Consider the following 18,570-nt stretch of genomic DNA (forward strand, 5'->3'; position numbering starts at 1 on the left):
TTTTATTTAGAAAACGTCAGTCAATACCCACCCACTGTTAGTGACGTTCCTAAAACGTCGGTAAATAAATAAGGCGTAGTTTTTGGGCGGGATAGGTTACTGGCGGGGAATTAAACCTTTCACCGTCGTCCTATTTTCTTAGCGTCGGTGTATATATAATATTAGGGCCGTCGGTAAATAAATAAGGCGTATTTTTTGGGCGGGATAAGTTACTGGCACGGAGTTAAACCTTTCACCGTCGTCCTATTTTCTTAGCGTCGGTGTATATATAATATTAGGGCCGTTTCTACGAACGTCGGTGAAAACAATTTTTCTTGTAACCATCAGCACATGACAAAACCAAAGGATGATCGAGATAGGAAAAAAGAAAGCAAATGAAGATTACAGTGTCCATAATCACTTTTCCTTTCTTACATGTTTGTTGTTCTTGTATAATACATGAATTACCACGACTTCCTTACCAACTTCGATCAAAAAATGGCTCAAGAAAATACAACCACCAAAAAAAGGAAATGAAAAGAGCATATTTAAACAAAGAAAACGGGAATGCGTCTCTAGGACACGATGACATCAGATATTGCACACAGTCCGTTTTACTGACCCTTTGTCGCTCTTGCTCTTGCTCTGGCTCTTGCTCTCCTCCTTTGTTCCGTCATCCTCAGCCCCACATACCTTTCCTCACCAAAAAAATAACCCAGAAGCCATGGTTAGTTAATGACAATTCATAAGTAATCAAAGTATATATTTCAACAAATCTAATGCATTGGTTCCAATCATGGTTTAAAATTTCGGTTTCGGTAACCGTTTCGGACATTCGGAAAACCAAAATTTCGACCGAAATTCCAAAATTTTGTACTCCCGTTCAAAATTCCGGGCCGAAATTCCAAAATTTTGGACGAAATTTTGTAACGTTTTTTTTTTTAAAAATAAAAATTTCATTTTCTCAAAAATTCGGTCCGAAATTTCGGTAAATGACGAAATATTTAATTACGCCAAATATCGATTTCGGTCCCCATCGAAATCCGAAATTTCGGATTTCGGTCGAAATTTAAAACCATGGTTCCAATCACTTTAACACCATGTTTTGATGTGGTGGGTCCCACCAACTCCACTCAAACCCATACATGGGAAGACCATTTTACCTCATGTCTTGATGGGGTCCTATGATCTCCATATTACATAGGGTGAGGCCCACTTATTTTCACCTCATGTTTTGATGGGATGGAGCTCACTACCTCCAATAAGCCCATGCATAGGGTGGATCCCACCATATATAGCTAAAATTCTCATGTGGTGGGGGCCATTGTTTTACACATGCTTGTAGGGCCACTATTTTGGGGAAGTGATAAAATTCTCCTTTTTTTTTACTTGGGATGGCCCCTCTAGCGTATTTATGACTACTCTTTTAAAGTAGAGGGGGCTGACCCAAGCAAAAGGGGGCAAATATATCATTCCCCTATTTTGCAGCCATACATGTCATGAGTGAAGAATGCTAGTAATATAAGAACAACAACATTAATAAATAAAGAAACGACAAACAAAAGGGAGTGGAAATATACAAAGTGAAATGATATCAGCACAACCGTGTTTTAATAGTTGCATGGTCCCAGCTTGTCTTTTCTTTTTTAAATTAATCGGCTTGTGAGAGCTTTTTGAGAACTATAATAACCTTAATTTTGACAGCTCTTTAAATACTAATAGACTCTGTTTCTCTCGACTTAAAAATGGAGGTAAAATTTGTTTTATGTTAATTTTTACAACATAAAACAACAAATTCTACATGCAAATTTACTTCGAAAGAAACAAAGCCGTAGTGTAAATATAAAAACATGGTAATGCTGATATCATTTCCTAATAAAGATTGGGCGATGATTTTTTCGCCCCTGTAGGATAATGCGCGCCCCTGTTAACGTGATTTGACGTCAAAAAGTGTTAAAGTCATTCCATAATTCACGTTAACAATGGGCGCATTATCCTAATGGGGGACGTGAAAAAATTTTCTAGTGATTTATTTGTGTACGTACCGTCCGAGCATCATGAGCGTGGCCTGAGGATTGGTGCCGGGCGAAGCAGAGAAGGTGGACCCATCCACCACCCGGAGCGAGTCCACACCCATGACGTTGTAGCCCTGGTCCACCACCTTCCCTACCACACAACCCCCATGGTAGTGCCATATCGTAGTCACAGTCCTCCGGCAAAAGTTCTCCATCTCCGCCTCATTCCATAGATCCACCGGTAGGGACGGCCCCACATATCGAAACTCCCTCCTCCCGACCCAATCTGAGAATCTAAATTCATCCATGGCCCGCCCCTGAAGTACCTCCCCAATCTTCCTCAACCCTTGCACGCACCGAGCCAGATCTTCAGAGTTCGAGAAGTAGTTGAATCGGACGATCGGATTATCCCGTACATCGGTAGAGGCGAGCCGGAGGGATCCAACAGACAGCGGGCCCACCACCTGTTGGGGAAATATAGGCTAAGCTGTGAACAGATTTGAAAATAATGGAGATGAGACTAATAAAATATTATGAGAGGAATGTCGCATCTCCATTGGATCCATGTCATCCTGAGTGCATTTTTAACAGCACTGAAAACATTAGAAGCGAATGGCGTGGATTCTTTCGCTTCTAATGTTTTCAGTGCTATTATAAATGCATTCATGATTTCGTGGGTCCAATGGTGGTGCCGTTGTGACCGGTTTCTGCAAGGGCTCCTGTGAGTTGGCATCCGTCATGTTATAATAATAATAACATTAATAGTAAAAGGCAAGGCATACCACTTAATTAAGGTAATGTCTTTAAGGCCCTGTTCCTTTGAGATTATGCCAGCCAATTGTGAGTCTAAAACCAATTATTGGACCCAAATTTATGTTTAAATTTGAGTCCAATAATAGGGTTTTGCTAACTAGTGCCCGCCCTTAAACTCGTTAAGACTCACTTAATTGCCATTGGGATCTTGAATTTACACAAACTTTAAGGAAAAATTCTCAAAACAAGTGTAAAAGTTTGAAAGTATGTGTAAATTCAAGATCCCATTGGCAATTAAATGATGCTCAAGGAGTAAGGGCACTCATTAGCAAAACCCTAATTGGTTTGACTCACAATTGGTTGGCATAATCTCAAACGAACAGGGCCCAACACAGTAGATTCTTCCGCAAAGGCTCCGTTTGTAAAATTTGTTTGATGTTGTAAAAATGAATATAATACAAATTTTACGTCCATTTTTACGTTGTAAGAAACGGACCCAAACAGATTATATCTGAAAAATCAAGTAACACTATTAATTTTAGAATAAATTTTTGAAAATACCCTTACAATATACCTTCTCCATGAGCGTTGCGACAGTTACGTATAGAGCGGAGGGGCCATTTGAGTGGCCGAGGGAGAAGTAGGGGAGGATGTTGGAAGCGGCCTCGAGGAAGAAGCCGGAGTCTGTGATGCCTACTACTTGTATGAGGGAGTGGTCTACTTGGGTGGGTGGGACTACGGAGATACCGTTGCGTGGGTTATCATAGAGGTACTGTCCTACAGAGGATAGGTGGTGGGTTACTGGGATGCCCCATGAGGACAGGTAGAGCCGGGGTCCGATTCCACTTAAGAGTAACAGTTGGGGGCTCCCGAGTGCACCTGCGCTGAGTATGACCTCGCCGTTGCGTTGAACCATGGCGTGGTGATGGCGCCCGGTTTGGTCCCTGTATACCACCCCGATTGCTGTCACCTTTGATGAGCCCCCTCCTATTATTACATACATATCAACCAACAATAGTAAGAGAGAGGGAGTTGGGAGCAAGTAATAGGACAAGATTGTGGAAATAACAGCTTTAGCTTCCACATGAGAAATAAGAGAAACAGTTCGACTTTAAAAATTACACACTATAATTTTGATAGATATACATATGCTCATTATTTTTGGCTACTGATATTCGCACCATCATTTTTTATAATTGCACAATCTCACCTTGACTTTTCTTTTTTTAATTGGCATGTGAGAGCTTTTGGGGAACTATAATAACCTCTGACAGCTGTTTAAATAATAAAAAACACAATGAATTGGTGCAATAATAAAAGCAGGGGGTAGTGCCAATATCAGTAGCCTTATTATTTTGGAAGTAATATTTCCACCCCCTACCCAGCATTTTCATCCCTTGTTGTTTATCTTTCATCTGAAAATAACCAGTATCATTTTTTAAAGACAAACAAATGTAGGTAAAAATAAAATGCATCCATTTTGCAGGAAAAGACAAACAAGAGGTGTGCAAATATCATTTCGATGAGAGGAAATCCTTGGGTTTCTTGGACAGATCAAAACTGCCACTGTAAGCTACAAAATCTACAAAAATGAAAAAATTAGAAAAAAAAAATCCAGACACCCATATTTCATTAAAAATAAGCAAATAACCACTATGTCATAAGCATGGTTTAAAATTTTGACCAAAATCCGAAATTTCGGATACCGGTGGGGACCGAAACCGAAAATTTCCGAACTCAATTTTTCGCCCTTTGTCCGAAATTTCAGATTTCGGTAATTTCGGTTTAATGACATTATTTATTAAAAAAAAATGTTACAAAATTTCGGCCAAAATTTCGAAATTTGGGTCCGGAATTTGGAACCAAATTACCAAACGAAATTTGGGTCCGGAATTTGGAACCAAATTACCAAATTTCGGACCGAAATTTCGGCGAAATCCGATACTTCGGTTTTTGGTGGGGTCCGAAACGGTTACCGAAACCGAAATTTTAAACCTTGGTCATAAGTAACATCAATATAGATTAGGAAGAAATTGTTTCCCAATAGAAAATAAAGTGGACAAGATAAAACTAATAATTAATTTAGGAAAAGCATTTCAGCAAGAAATATGAGACAAGGTGTTATTCAAGGTTAGACTAACTGGGAATCAAATATCTCATCAGTAAGATTATGGAAAATCAACACTTCATAGTCTGAGCTATTAATAGATGAAGGGTCTAGGATCCTCCTATGACATTATTCTTCCTTTGTTTTAACAATTTTCCAAGGCTACGATTTTGCCACTACTATATTTTGATAATTCACTAACACATCTTATCTTTTACTATTTAAACAGCTGTCTTAGGCTATTACAGTTCCCAAAAAGCCCTCACAAGCCCATTAAATATGTAAAGGCAAATTCAGTCCCCTTATTAAAACATAGTTGTGCTGATATCATTTCCCATAAAAAAAAGAGAGGAATTCAAGCAACATTTTCCATCGGCAACTGATATTCGCACTACAATATTTTCATAATTGCACGAACTCAGCTTGTCTTTTCCTTTTAGTTAGCTTCGCAGAGCTTTCTTGGAACTGTAATAAACTTTTAACAGCCTTTTCAATTATAAATGACAAGATGACTTCGTGCAATTATCAAAACATCGTAGTGCCAATGAATACAGTATTGCAATTATCAAACTATTATAGTGCGGATATCAGTCCCCTTATCAAACACATAGTCGTTCTGATATCATTTCCCATAAAAAATAGAAATTTCAGCAACATTTTTCTTTGTCTACTGATACTGGCACTACCATGTTTTAATAATTGCAAAAACTCAGCTTGTATTCTCCTGTTAGTTAGCTTCTTATAAAGTATTAATGATTGCACGAGCTCATTAGCTTCTCAGTCCTTTCTTGGAGCTGTGATAAACGTTTGAGAGCTTTTTCAAATTATAAAAGACAAGCTGTGTTCGTGCAATTATCAAAACACTGTAGTGCCAACATCAATACCCATTTCAAATAGAAATCATAAAACCAAAAAAAAAAAACGTACCATCAAGAATAATCCTCTCCACAGTAGCGTGAATCGCAACCTTGATATTCGACCCCCTGGCGTAATTTAGCAAATCAGCAGCACTATATCTCCTTCCACTAGTATCAAAAGTAGAAGCCCCAATCTTAGTTCCGGTCACATGATCAACAGTAAACCCATTATAGGGGGTCACATTAGCATCCAACAAACTATCTCTCACCGCCGATTGCCAGTTTCTTAACTCTGGTCTAAAAGTAACAGCCTTCTCAACCCACTCAAAAGACCTATTAACCAAATCCATATCCCACCCCTCACCTTCCTTAAAAAAACCCATATCCGCACGACTATAAAATCCAGCGTTAATGGCACTACTCCCACCAAGAACTCTCCCTCTAGCGTTTGGAACTCCGTCCTCTGAAGTAAACGCTTGGGCTGGAGAATCCTCTCGATTTACGTCTAAAAGTGTCGTTAAAAACCCTTCTTGACTCATTAAGTTTGGAAAAGATTGAATATTTCCCCCTCTTTCTAAAACCAAGACCTGTTTATATATATGAACAAAACAATACAAATCAAGAAGAATAGAATAATACAGAGGGAGATAATTTTTTTCACCCCATGCGCCCCTCCTTTTAGCGTGATTTGACATAAAAAAAAGTTTAAGTCTGAATTGTGGGGGGTGCATAATCCTACATGGGGTGTGAAAAAATAACAAAATCATCTCCCTAATACAAATCATTACTTCATAGTTTGAATTTTGAAATGAATTTAAATGGGTTTTAAGAGATTAAAACCTTGAATTGATCGGAGAGAGTTGCGGCTAAAGGACAACCGGAGGTACCGCCACCGACGATAATGTAATCGTATTCTTCTTCGGAGGGGAATTCTGTGGCGTTTGAGACGAATCGGAGGTATGGAGGAGCTGCAAAAAAAGAAAAATGGGTTAGGGTTAGAAAGATTCAGATGAATAAAGATTGAGGAAAAAATGAAGAAAGATCAAGAAATGGGGTTTTGGGTTTTGGACCTTGATGAGGAAGGGATTGGGAGAAGGTGGGGAGGAGGAAGAAGAGGAAGAGAGATGAGAGGAAGATGGGTTTTTCCATTAGAAGAGAAACAGAAACAGAGAAGGTGAGAATCAGTTGGGAAAGATTGAATTTGGGGGAAAAAGAGGTGAAAATGGTGAGAATAGGTGTTTTGAAGAGACCCTTTACGTGGGAGAGAATGGGGTGATAAGTAGGAATCAAATTAGGAAAAGACTTTGAGAACGGGTTTCTGTTTGGAAAATAAAAAACGGGAGTGAATGACCCTTTTAAATGTGTTTTTATGGGCTTTATGGGGATTTGAGCTCTCTCTATTTGTCTTTTAGTGGACGTGGCTCAAATTGTTGAAGAACGTTTTTTTCCCAAAACGGGACCCCGTTTATAAAGAAAGGGAAATGAAGGGTGCCCTGTACACGTGGGTAACAGAAAATTGAGACTTTGGGTAAGCAATACTAATTAGAAGGAAAGTGAATAAGTGATGTATTGGCCACGTTTTCTTGCTTGGACCACCTTCTTCTAGACTTCTAGTTTATTTATGGTTGCTGTTTTTGTACTACAAACTACAAAGGGTTGGCCCGAGGAAGAAAAAGGGGCAAACGCATAATTTGCCTGATTAGAAGTTAGAACTATAGAATTTAAAACATGTCCTTAATCTATGTCACGTGCGAGTTTATGTTGTTAATCGAGGGAGGAAATGGGGCTTATCAAGTCTCTAAAAGGGGGTTATCAAACTCTCAGAAGGGGGTTATCAACTCTCTTTTAACAATTTTTCAAAAGTGTGTCCGTTGTTGACAATTCTTGTATTTTGGTGTCCTCCATTGGCAATTTTTCCTAAAGGCTCTGTTCACTTGCGTTCCCTGGAAAACAGCCTTTTTTTTCCTTGAGAAAACAAAATTCTGGTGTTCACTTGCTTTCTAGTGAAAATAGAATTACACATGTGGAATTTCTGCAATTAGTCAAAAAATGACATGGAAAAGCCCATTCCCCCCATTAGGGATTTCATTTCAGACAAAAAACACACGGATTTCATTTCCCTAGAAAACTAGTACAAAAAGAAGGGCAAGCAGTTTCCCTGAAAACCTTTTCCTGCACAAGTGAACAGTCCAGAAACGTCCAGGGAAACCTTTTCCTGCACAGATTCCCTGGATTTCTTTTCCTAATGTCACGTCAAATTTTTGGAAAACATTTTCTTTTCCTTTCCTGGGAAAACAAGTGAACAGAGCGAAAAGAAATTGGTAGGGTTTGTCTCTCTAGAATTGTTACAATAGGAGTGTGAACGGGACGGTCTATGTCTTGGTCATAATGTGTAAGCCCTTAATAGCCTGTATTTTTCAAAAATACTGTACATAGATGATCCAAACCGTCCATATGATGCGCCACAACGTAAATAGGTTGTTCCTCCCTTAATAGTCCTGTATTTTTCAAAAAGTACCGTACTGACAGCATCATAGGATGATCCAAACCGTCCCGGGCCACAACGTAAATAGGTTGTTCCCCCCTTAATAGTCCTGTATTTTTCAAAAAGTACCATACTGACAACATCATAGGATGATCCAAACCGTCCCTATGATGGGCCACAATGTAAATAGGTTGTTCCTCAAAAAATCATTCCCACGGGGTGATCCAAACCCTCCGATCTACATAGGTTTCCACAAATATGCAGTTCCTCTATAGATTGTACAGCTGGGCTCATCCTATTGAAATGATTTTTCGGGCACAACCTATTTACGTTGTGGCCCACCACACGGACGGTTTGATCATCCTATAGTGTGGTCCCTACAGTAGTTTTTTTTATTTTTAAAAAAGGAGACTATAAGGACTTGCACCATATAAAATCTCACAACGTAAAAACACGGCCAGTGTTCTTCAAATTTCAAATCTTTTGAACCGCGATAATCGTCATCACTTCTCTGCCATTCATACGAGAAATTAAAACCATTTGCTAGAGTTAGGGTTAGGGTTTCGGTTGTTCCTCACGGATGTAGGTGATCTTAACAAAGTCTGGGAAATTAAGGCTCTCAAAAAGGTGGGAGAAGATGAGGCAAGAAAAATGCTTCAGAAAATATCGAAACAAGTGCAGCCCATCATGCGAAGGCATAAATGGAGAATCAAACTCCTTTCCGAGTTCTGGTATTGATTTTCTTTTCCTTTTCCTTTTGTATTTTAAGGTCCTGTTTGGATTGCAAGAATTTTCTTCTTTTATGATTTAGAGGGAAATGATATGATTATAGTTAATTTTGAGTGATATTTTCATAGATCAAAGCTTATTCTAATTAAAAATTGAATAGAGTTCAAGATCTCCTTTTTGTGTGTAAAATGTTAGAGGTTTAGGTAGAGCAAAGAGTGCTTGAAGCATTACACCCAAGGTATCTAGTTTGGAATACCAAGTTTGTTGCCTCCAGCCCCTATATATAGAGATACACTAGGGTTAATGACTGGTTGATGGACTCTAGACCATGTACGCCCACTACACCGGTCCATTATCTTATTTGGCTTATATTAGAACATACATGGGTTATATTATATACCCAACATAAAAAAAGGAAGAAATTTCAAAAATATTTAATTTCCTAATTTTTCTTTTATCTCTTTCATTATTGTGGACAATTCGAAAATGCAGTCCCGCCAATCCATCGCTTCTAGAGCTAAATGTTGGTGGAGGAGTGGAGATTAAGCTGAGGTTGCGGAGGCCGAATAAGGATTATAATTTATTCCCTTACGAGCAGCTTCTTGATACGATGCTACATGAACTCTGCCACAATGAGCACGGTCCTCACAACGCTAATTTCTACAAGCTTTGGGATGATATAAGAAAGGTTTCTTCTATTTCTTATCTTTGGCTTATTTCAATAGACAAAATAAGACGATCTTTTGAATCTTGTTGTTGTTGTTGTTGGTTCGCATACTCTTTTGGATGCATTTGTTTAGAAACGTTTGATTAGGAATAGAAGTCCAAAGGAATCATTTGGAAATCAGGTATTACTAGTCTCAACTGATAAGTAATTGGAAAAAAGCAAAACTTTGTAGTAGTTGCAGTCTTGACTCTGTCTGTTATTCTTAATGATCTTGCTAATTCGTTACAACGGTTATGCTATGTCGCCTTGTTATTTTGGTATTAGTAAAATCAAGTCACATGTAAATGGGAATTGTAGAAAATCTCTGGAAGCAAGAATAGATACCAATGATAGAGAATGATAAAACTCTACTGAATTAGTGAACTTTACCTACATGACCAATAATTGTTTGAAGTTTTTCCCCCTTAATATCCTTCTCCATACAATAATTTGTAATAATTTCTAACATTCTAGTCATCACCACCTTTATCTCTGATTACTTTCTCATACTGATAATGGCTTAGAGAGATCTGTAATAGAAATATAACTCAAGTTCCTCTTATTCTGATCAAAGCAAAATTAGGAATCTGAAAATTCCATCAATTTAAAACAGCTCTTCCTTGATAAAGAGACTCGATAGCATTCGCTGCACAAAGTTTGAGAGTCAGCAGGCCAAGAAGCTTTTTTCAATCGAGATCAACTAAGACATCTCGCCATTAAAAAAAAAAAAGAATCAACTAAGACATCTTGAATTAACCATTTCCCTTTTGTAGAACCATAAGACCAATACTGATATGTCTTTCGCTCGATCTTCAGGTGGAGTTCTGTCGATGAGGCGTGTGATGCGCGTAGCAGATGTTGTGTCTCCTCCAGCTTTGACTTCATCTATAATTTTGCATTCCCCATCTTGCATCTAGATGAACATGTTAGCCTTCCTTTCCATCGTTTATTTCTTCCTCTTCCTCATCTTAAATTAGCTATGCACTCCTTAGTGGGCACTTGTTTTTCTGTGTTTCGCACTCTTTATGTAATACACTTTTGATTATTGATGTCCCTTTCTCGATCATTTTCCTTTCCCATTACTCGTTCAGTTCCACTAGAAGTAGATGTGGAACGATCAATGGATCTTCCACCAGAAGTGTTGTCCTCAGAATGAAATTTTCTAAAAGCTCTTCTTTTCCTCATTCTTTTTCTCAACCTATGAGCAACTTAATCCCTCATGGCCCACAACCGAATGCCTGTCAATCTATTCCGACTCTGGGGCATAAGTTTCACTCTTCAACATGCTGCCAACATCTCTTTGAACTATAATATGCCTGCTGGGGTAACTAGTCCCTGCGATTTGTTACTATATTTGTCAACCTACTCATCCTTCTTGTTGTGGTGATGGAACTTGATAAATGAACTTTGCCCATAAATGGATTTAAAATCAATGTTCCATAAGTCAGGATTGGGCGAGAACTTGACCAAGGTAAAAAGGAGTCAACTTGGGCAAGTCAATGATTGACGCGGTTAATTTTTCATTAACTCAGGTGAGTCAAAGGAGTTCTAATTGACTTGGTAGGCAAAACTCTGACTCGAATAGACATTCTGCCTAGGTAAAATGGACTATGGCGACTCGATGATTGACTCAGGGAGTTTTTGACCAGTGTTTAAAATGGTGCTTGAACATGGAAAGGAAAATCAAGTCAACCATTTTAACCACTTTCTATATTAATGAATATCATAAGCTTATTGTGTTTGCATATGTTATTGAATTTTTTCAACATTCTTTCCTTTGCTTGATGCCTGGCCTCTACTCATTCATGCCCTCTCAACTCTCTCCTTCTCCAATCCACCCTACCCCTCTCTCACCACTTGAGAAACTAAATTTATAATGAGAAAAAAATTCTTGGTTGCCAAACATGGCTTAGTGCATTCTTAAAAAAGGATGACATTAAAAATTCATTCTGTAATTTCTCAGAGCCTTTTACGCCTGACATTGTAGCCCTTCTCTCTGCTGTCTGCTTCTGGTACATATGTTCAGATCCTAACATACCCAATTGGCAATCCAGTCCAGTTGGGATTGATTCTTTTTCCTTTTCTTTTAGTTTGATCAAAGGAAATTGAGTATGCGTAGTCCTTTTTTTTTATGAAGATCCTGGATGTTGTTAATGACTTAAAATGTTCAACTTAGGTTCTTTGAATTTTTACATTCTTGGCTGTTCATATTTACCATATATGTAGCTCTTCTGCAGGGATTGGAAGAGTTCATGGCCAAGGGAATACCTGGTACTGGTCAGGGTTTTGATGCTCCTGGGAGACGTTTGGGTGGTTTCTCCCGTCAACCCCCTCCCTCATCTCTTCGGCTAACGGCAGTAAACGCAGCAGAAAAAAGAGCACGCGCTGGAGCTCTTTTTCCGTCTGGGCCAAGGCACCTTGGCGGTGATGGCAATATTATGTCTGCCCTTAGTCCAATACAAGCTACTGCGATGGCTGCAGAGAGGAGATTGAAGGATGATCTGTGGTGTGGTTCGGGATCTTGTGGCGAGTCTAGTGCACTGGAAAGTTACACTAACATTAAGGGACAGCTTTCATCTAAAGGATCCACTGAAAGCTCAAAAGATCCTATTGTTATTCAAATTGATACTTCAGATGAATTACCTCAAAATAAGGGCTCCATAAGTGACAGCAGTGTATTTGTTCAATCCAGGGTTTGCTCCGAATCTAGTTGTAAGGACAATTCTATAAGAACTTCAAATTCAGGCTCTGTACTTGATCATATTGCATCAGAAAATAGGTTGGATAGAGCAACATGGGAGTGTGGCGTATGCACTCTATTCAATGAGGTAAAATTGTTTTCCTTTGTTCGAATTGTGGATATCTAGTTGATTTTAGGATCACTGTTAATGAATTTTAGCCTTGTTTGTGGTGAGGTTTCCTTTCTAGCGCGTATGCATATTTTGGGGTCACTGTATTTATTGATTCGAGAATTTCTCATGAATAGGTTATGATCTGGTGTTGTATGTGGCATCCACCCATTGTTTGCATGTATTCTTCCTTATTTACAGTTGTTAGGGCTGTATTCGTTAAAGTGGAGAGGTAACGAAACCTGTCATTTAAATGCTCCTCTTCAATAACCCTGACAATGCTAGAAAAAATGTTTTTTTCCTGAACATTTATAACTTGCTCTGCATAATGAAATGGAAATCAATCAACTTTGATTCTTTATTTGAAAAGGATATCCTCATTTTACTTGCGAAGTTGTCCTAAGTTTTTAAAGCTATGGTCGCAAAGCTAAGTTCAGATATTTCGTCACTTACACCAAGGTCATTGTCATCATACATGTTATTGTGCCAAAGGAAAACTGTGATACTCTTGTGGCTCATATTTAGTTGGTAAATGCTCATATTTAGTTGGTAAATATTTTTTACTAGGTCTTCTAATTCTGAACATGCAGATTTTTCATTTTTTTTTTTTAATTTTCATTAGAAATACATTTTTCTCTTCAACTCATGCTAGACATTAACTGAAACAAATTTCTTCCATATGATCCTGTTTCTCATTCAGTAGCATTAGATCATAAGCGCAAAATAATTTTTCTGTAGGCTTCCTTTTGGAACTTGTATATGCATCTAGGTGTTTGTTTTGTATTTGCTACTCTATTTTGTATGGTAATTATTTTGGGTTGCTGCAGCCATTAGCCCCATTATGTGAAGCTTGTGGTACCCAAAAGCCCAAAGATGTGGCAACCAAGTTCAAGATATGGTCTTGCAAATTTTGTACCCTAGAGAACAGTATTAAGTTAGAAAAATGCTAAGCTTGTGAAAAGTGGAGATATTCATACGGTGTGCCAGTGGCCACCCGTGGACCTAATCTTGGCACCTGAGGGTTATAACTGTAATACAAGTGGTGGGATACAGTTTTGAAGTCTCTTGCAAGTAACTTACTATAATATGTGGACTACAAATGCAGATAATTCTGTGAAAGCCAGACAGGAAGAAGGTGTACATTGTGCTTGGTTCTTCTTTACGCACTGTGGAGTATATATTCATACAAGTGCTCACATTTTTCAAAATAGAACAGTATTTTTTGTTGATGGGTATGAATTCTATTGAAATACTTTGTTCTGTTTCTTATGTGACTAATTACTAGCATTTATACTATCATGGTCTTCTTAAGGGTAGATTTTTTATATAGGAAATTGTGATTCTAGAGCTATTTATTAATGGGTATGAATTCTAATGAAATCACAATTTTTTAGTATGGACAAGAGCTGTTTTATGTAGGAATACTAACATCTTTTTCTTGATTTATGTTGCATAGTTATGCATACTAGTGTCTCTGGCACTAGTACAGACTACAGAAACTTGGGGAACACCCGTAGAACAAGCTCCATGGATTTGCTGTGTATTTTACATAATTTTTAGAACTATAATTCTTTTACATAGAAATAGGGTTAAGTTAAAAACTTTAGATATTTCAGTCTTTTACATAAAAGAGGATAGAGTTGCTGCGCTCGAGCACAGAAACAGGGTGGGGCCACATTTTGGGTGGGATCCAAAGCATTCATTTTGATGGGCCCTTTCATGGGTAGGGTGTCCACCAAAAATCAGCTCCGTTGGATCACCTTAGGGTGTCCATTTGTGGGGCAAAAAATGGACAGGTTTGTGGACAAACAGTATCTGTCCATTTTTGGCCCCACAAATGGACACCCATTGGTGATCCAATGGAGCTGATTTTTGGTAGGCCCCCATCCATGATGGGGCCTTCCAAATGAATGGTTAGGATCACCCCCCCAATGGCCCCACCCCCCTGTTTCTGTGCTCGAGCGCAGCAACCCTTTTCTCTACATAAAAATAGAATTAAGTTGTCTAATAAAACTTTAATAGGGGATTGAGATTCTATTTCAGTTGGTTAAGGCTTTGTTCTTCAGCCTTGAGGGGTTGGAGGTTCAATCCCAGCTTACCTACCCAGAAGGAAAAAAAAGAAGAAGAAAATTTAATAGTTTATGTACATTGGGTTGCCATTATGTGTTAGAAGGTCTAAGCGTGTGGATCCAATAGCTGAAAGGGTGGAGAAGAGGTTGGATTGTTGGAAAAGAGGACTAGTATATTGGGAGGAAGAATTACGTTAGTGAAAGCGTCCTCGCTAATATATCGATATACTTTCTTTCGGTATTCAGATGCACCATCAGTGTTATTAACCGGACATAGCAGATTCAAAGAACCTTCCTGTAGGGTGGAAGTGATGAAGAAAGGAAACTTCATCTTGTGAATTGGGAAGTTTTTTGTAAGCCAATTAAGGCTGGGGGTCTTGACATTTGCCTGCTGAGAAGTGTGAATGAGGCCCTCCTAGGGAAATGGCTATGGAGATTTAGTAAGGAAATATCCTTCATGTGGGCTAGAATTGTAGAAAGTAAAAATGGTGCCTCTCTGACAACCGGCTTTCCGACGATCACTATAGAAGTATCTGGTTGACGGTTTCAAGAGAAATACTGAAATTAAAGCAAAAATTTGAGCTAGGGATTAGACACAAGGTCTACATGGGGGACAAAATCAGGTTTTGGCTTGCTAAATGGTATGGGGAATCTCTTCTATCTGTAGCTTTCCCTAATCTTTTTGTGATGGCATTTGATAAAAACGCTCTAGTCAAGGATTATATGCAATTGGTGGAGGGCAAGGTGTCTTGGAAAATCAAGTTTAGAAGGAACTTTTTCGATAGGGAGATTGATAGCATGGCTCGACGATAAGCATTCCATAATTCTGCTATTTCAAGAGAACGGGGTCCTTCATTGTTAAATCCTTTTACCAGAATCTTGTTCCTAATTACTTTTATCCTCAATTTGCCAAAGTGTGGATTATCCCACCCCCCCAGAGTTTGTGCTTTTAGTTGGACTGCCTTCCAATCTAAAATTCCGATGGCGGCTTTTCTTCGAAACGGAGAAACGTTAATCGTTGATCACTGCTCTGTATGTATTCAATCGTAGGAATCAGTGGACCATATCTTTTTAGATTGCAGGATGGCTAGAGAGGTTTGGAATCGAATCCTGGTGAGATTTGGCATCCGGTGGATCTTCCCTGTTCATTTGAAAGACCTTTTAGATAGTTGGTCTTTTCAACCTTGGTGAAGTAAGGGGAGGATATTGTAGCGTGTAGTTCTCCTTGCATTATTATGGTTTATATGGAAGGAATGAAATGGCAGAGTTTTTAGAGGTTTGATAGCAAACAGAGCATATCTGGTAATCAAAGCTTGGAAGAGAAGGAGATCGAATTGCATCAGGATAGAAACAGAGAGAGTGAAAGGAAGAAGAACCCCGTTTGGATGAAGGATTACATCCGTCATTAGAGCTAATTAGAGGCGGATTAGTTACAGAGTTTGTTAACCCAAGTTGTTATTTTACAATTTCTTTTAAAGTTGTAGAAAAGCCAGATATAGCAGAGTCCGTTACGATTCAGTCTCAGAGCATCAATTCTATTAGGAATGTCAGAGCATCAATTTTATATAGTGTAATTAGCACAAGTGAGCAAAGCAAGGAATATAAATATCTTTTCTCCGAACCTCCTTCTTCTTCTCCCCTTCCTCTAAGTCTGAATTTTTAGAAATTTTAGATCAGAAATCATATCATTTGGCGCTTTCATTGAGTCTGTCTCGAACCATTCAATCAATGGCGGACAACACTCGAGCTCAAATGAAAATTGACGAACAACTTAAGCTTCATCAACAACAACTTAATGAGATCCGACTTCTTCAAGCGCAACAACATGGAGAGCTTGTCGCCATGATCAAGCAGTTGCAGAGCAATACATCACAACCTTCTTCTCAACGAACAGCTTCTGATGATCATTCCTCTGGTAATTCTGATGATGTCCTTGTCCCTATTCAGCCTCATTTCAATCGGTTTATTCGAATGGATGTACCCAAATTTGATGGAACCGACCCAATTGGCTGGATCTTCAAAATAGAGCAATTTTTCAATTACTATTCGACTCCTGAAGATCAGCGATTATCAATTACATCTTTTCATCTGGAGGGCGCTGCTTTGCTTGGTTCCAATGGGCCAAAACCAGCAATCTCATACATTCTTGGAAAGGTTTCCTTGATGCCATTAGACTTTGTTTTGGACCATCACTGTACGAGGATCCAAAAGGGGAACTAGCCAAGATTCATCAAATCACTTATGTGGAGGATTATCAAAACCGATTTGAGGATGCTTCCAACAAAGTAAGTGGTTTACCTGAATCGTTCCTTGCCAGTTTCTTCATCTCTGGACTGAAACCAGATCTGAAACGGGAATTGCTAGTAGCGCAACCTACCTTGTTAATCCAAGCAACATCACTAGCTCGGATCTATGAACAAAAATACGAGGACATGCGGAAAATATGGAAACCTAACTGGTCTAAACCTGTAGGAGGTCCAGGTCTTCTACCAAACCCACCTACTCCCTCCATGAAAGCACTTCCAGCACCTCCATTACAGCAAATTCCATTCAGAACATGGCAACTCAGCAAAGATGAGATGAAACAAAAGAGGGAAAAAGGGATCTGTTACTATTGCGATGAAAAGTTTGTTCCTGGTCATGATTGTCGACGCCACCTTTATCATCTTGCAGCAATGGAAGATGAATCAGAACCATGTGTAGAAGATTCTGCTACAGATCCTTCGTTCCAGCAAAGTGAGGAATTGCCTGCAGACAAATCCGCTGAAATCAGCTTCCATGCTATGGTGGGACATCAAAATCCGAGTACTATTCGAGTAACAGGGGTATGTGCAACAACTTCCATTCATGTTTTAATAGATAGTGGGTCTACTCATAACTTCGTCAAAGAGACAGTAGCCAAATCACTGAATTGGGCTATAATTCCTATAGCACCCTTCCGAGTGCTAATTGATAATGGAGAGTACCTCCTCTGCAACAAAAAAAGGATTGGAGTTAAACTCTGCTTACAGACTTGTGAATTCATCTTAGATCTATTTTTGCTACCTATCAAAGGAGCAGATGTGGTTTTGGGTGTTCAATGGCTAGCAGAGTTAGGACCCATCTTAACAGACTATAAGGTGTCAACCATGGAGTTTACTTGGCATGGAAAACCTGTAAAATTAGTGGGAGAATCAGACTTAAATCCTTCTCCCCTTAAGGTAACTCACCTAAAGGGCTTGACAAAGACCGATTCCATTGCCTCTTGTTTCCAATTGATCTGTATTGATCACACAGTTTCAACTCCCTCAATGTCCAATACCCAATCAATTGATATTCCGAAACAGTTACTATTCCCTATATCCCAACTTTTACTCCAATTTGCATCTGTCTTCCAGTTACCAACAAGGCTACCCCCAACAAGAGCCATTGATCATCAGATCCATTTACTTCCTGGTTCCCAACCAGTGAATGTAAAGCCTTATCGATACCCGTATTTCCAAAAGAATGAAATCGAGAAACTGATTCAGGAAATGCTGGAATCTGGTATAATTACACCGAGCCACAGTCCCTATTCATCCCCTGTCCTTCTGGTAAAAAAAGAAGGACAATTCATGGCGTTTTTGTGTTGACTATCGAGCATTAAACTCTATCACAATCAAGGATCGATTTCCCATACCTACCATTGATGAACTTTTAGATGAATTACATGGTGCAATGGTGTTTTCAAAACTGGATTTGCGCTCTGGTTATCATCAAATACGCATGAAGCAGGACGATTGCCCAAAAACAGCTTTTCGAACCCATGAGGGCCATTACGAGTTTTTAGTAGTGCCCTTTGGCCTTACAAACGCACCCTCCACTTTCCAAAAGACCATGAACATGGTCGTCAAACCATTTCTCCGGAAGTTTGTCATCGTGTTCTTTGATGACATCCTCATCTACAACAAAACTTTGGATGATCATGTGTCTCATTTGAAATGTGTTCTAGAATGTTTGCTCAGTAACCAGTTGTTTGTCAAATTAAGTAAATGCCAGTTGT

At 38.9% G+C, this 18,570-nt stretch overlaps 2 protein-coding genes across 2 annotated transcripts; one reads left to right on the top strand and one right to left on the bottom strand.

Moving 5' to 3' along the window:
- Window positions 1-358: 358 nt before the first annotated feature.
- Window positions 359-7,015, bottom strand: LOC143856290 ((R)-mandelonitrile lyase-like). Its single transcript, XM_077366472.1, has 6 exons — window positions 6,782-7,015; window positions 6,552-6,679; window positions 5,782-6,298; window positions 3,322-3,734; window positions 2,025-2,458; window positions 359-672 (listed from the first exon to the last, which is right to left on the bottom strand). Exons 1-6 carry the CDS (start codon window positions 6,858-6,860, stop codon window positions 594-596), a joined length of 1,650 nt encoding a protein of 549 aa, XP_077222587.1. The 5' UTR covers window positions 6,861-7,015; the 3' UTR covers window positions 359-593.
- A 1,711-nt stretch (window positions 7,016-8,726) lies between these two features.
- LOC143856691 (uncharacterized) lies at window positions 8,727-14,747 on the top strand. Its single transcript, XM_077366957.1, has 6 exons — window positions 8,727-8,927; window positions 9,418-9,613; window positions 11,869-12,459; window positions 13,308-13,407; window positions 13,586-13,712; window positions 14,651-14,747. Exons 1-6 carry the CDS (start codon window positions 8,848-8,850, stop codon window positions 14,745-14,747), a joined length of 1,191 nt encoding a protein of 396 aa, XP_077223072.1. The 5' UTR covers window positions 8,727-8,847.
- The last annotated feature ends 3,823 nt before the right edge of the window (window positions 14,748-18,570 follow it).

This window comes from Tasmannia lanceolata, unplaced genomic scaffold (genome assembly GCF_043159265.1).
Source record: "Tasmannia lanceolata isolate RefF3 unplaced genomic scaffold, GAP_Taslan_0.1 ptg000023l, whole genome shotgun sequence".
Taxonomy (NCBI): Eukaryota; Viridiplantae; Streptophyta; class Magnoliopsida; order Canellales; family Winteraceae; genus Tasmannia; species Tasmannia lanceolata.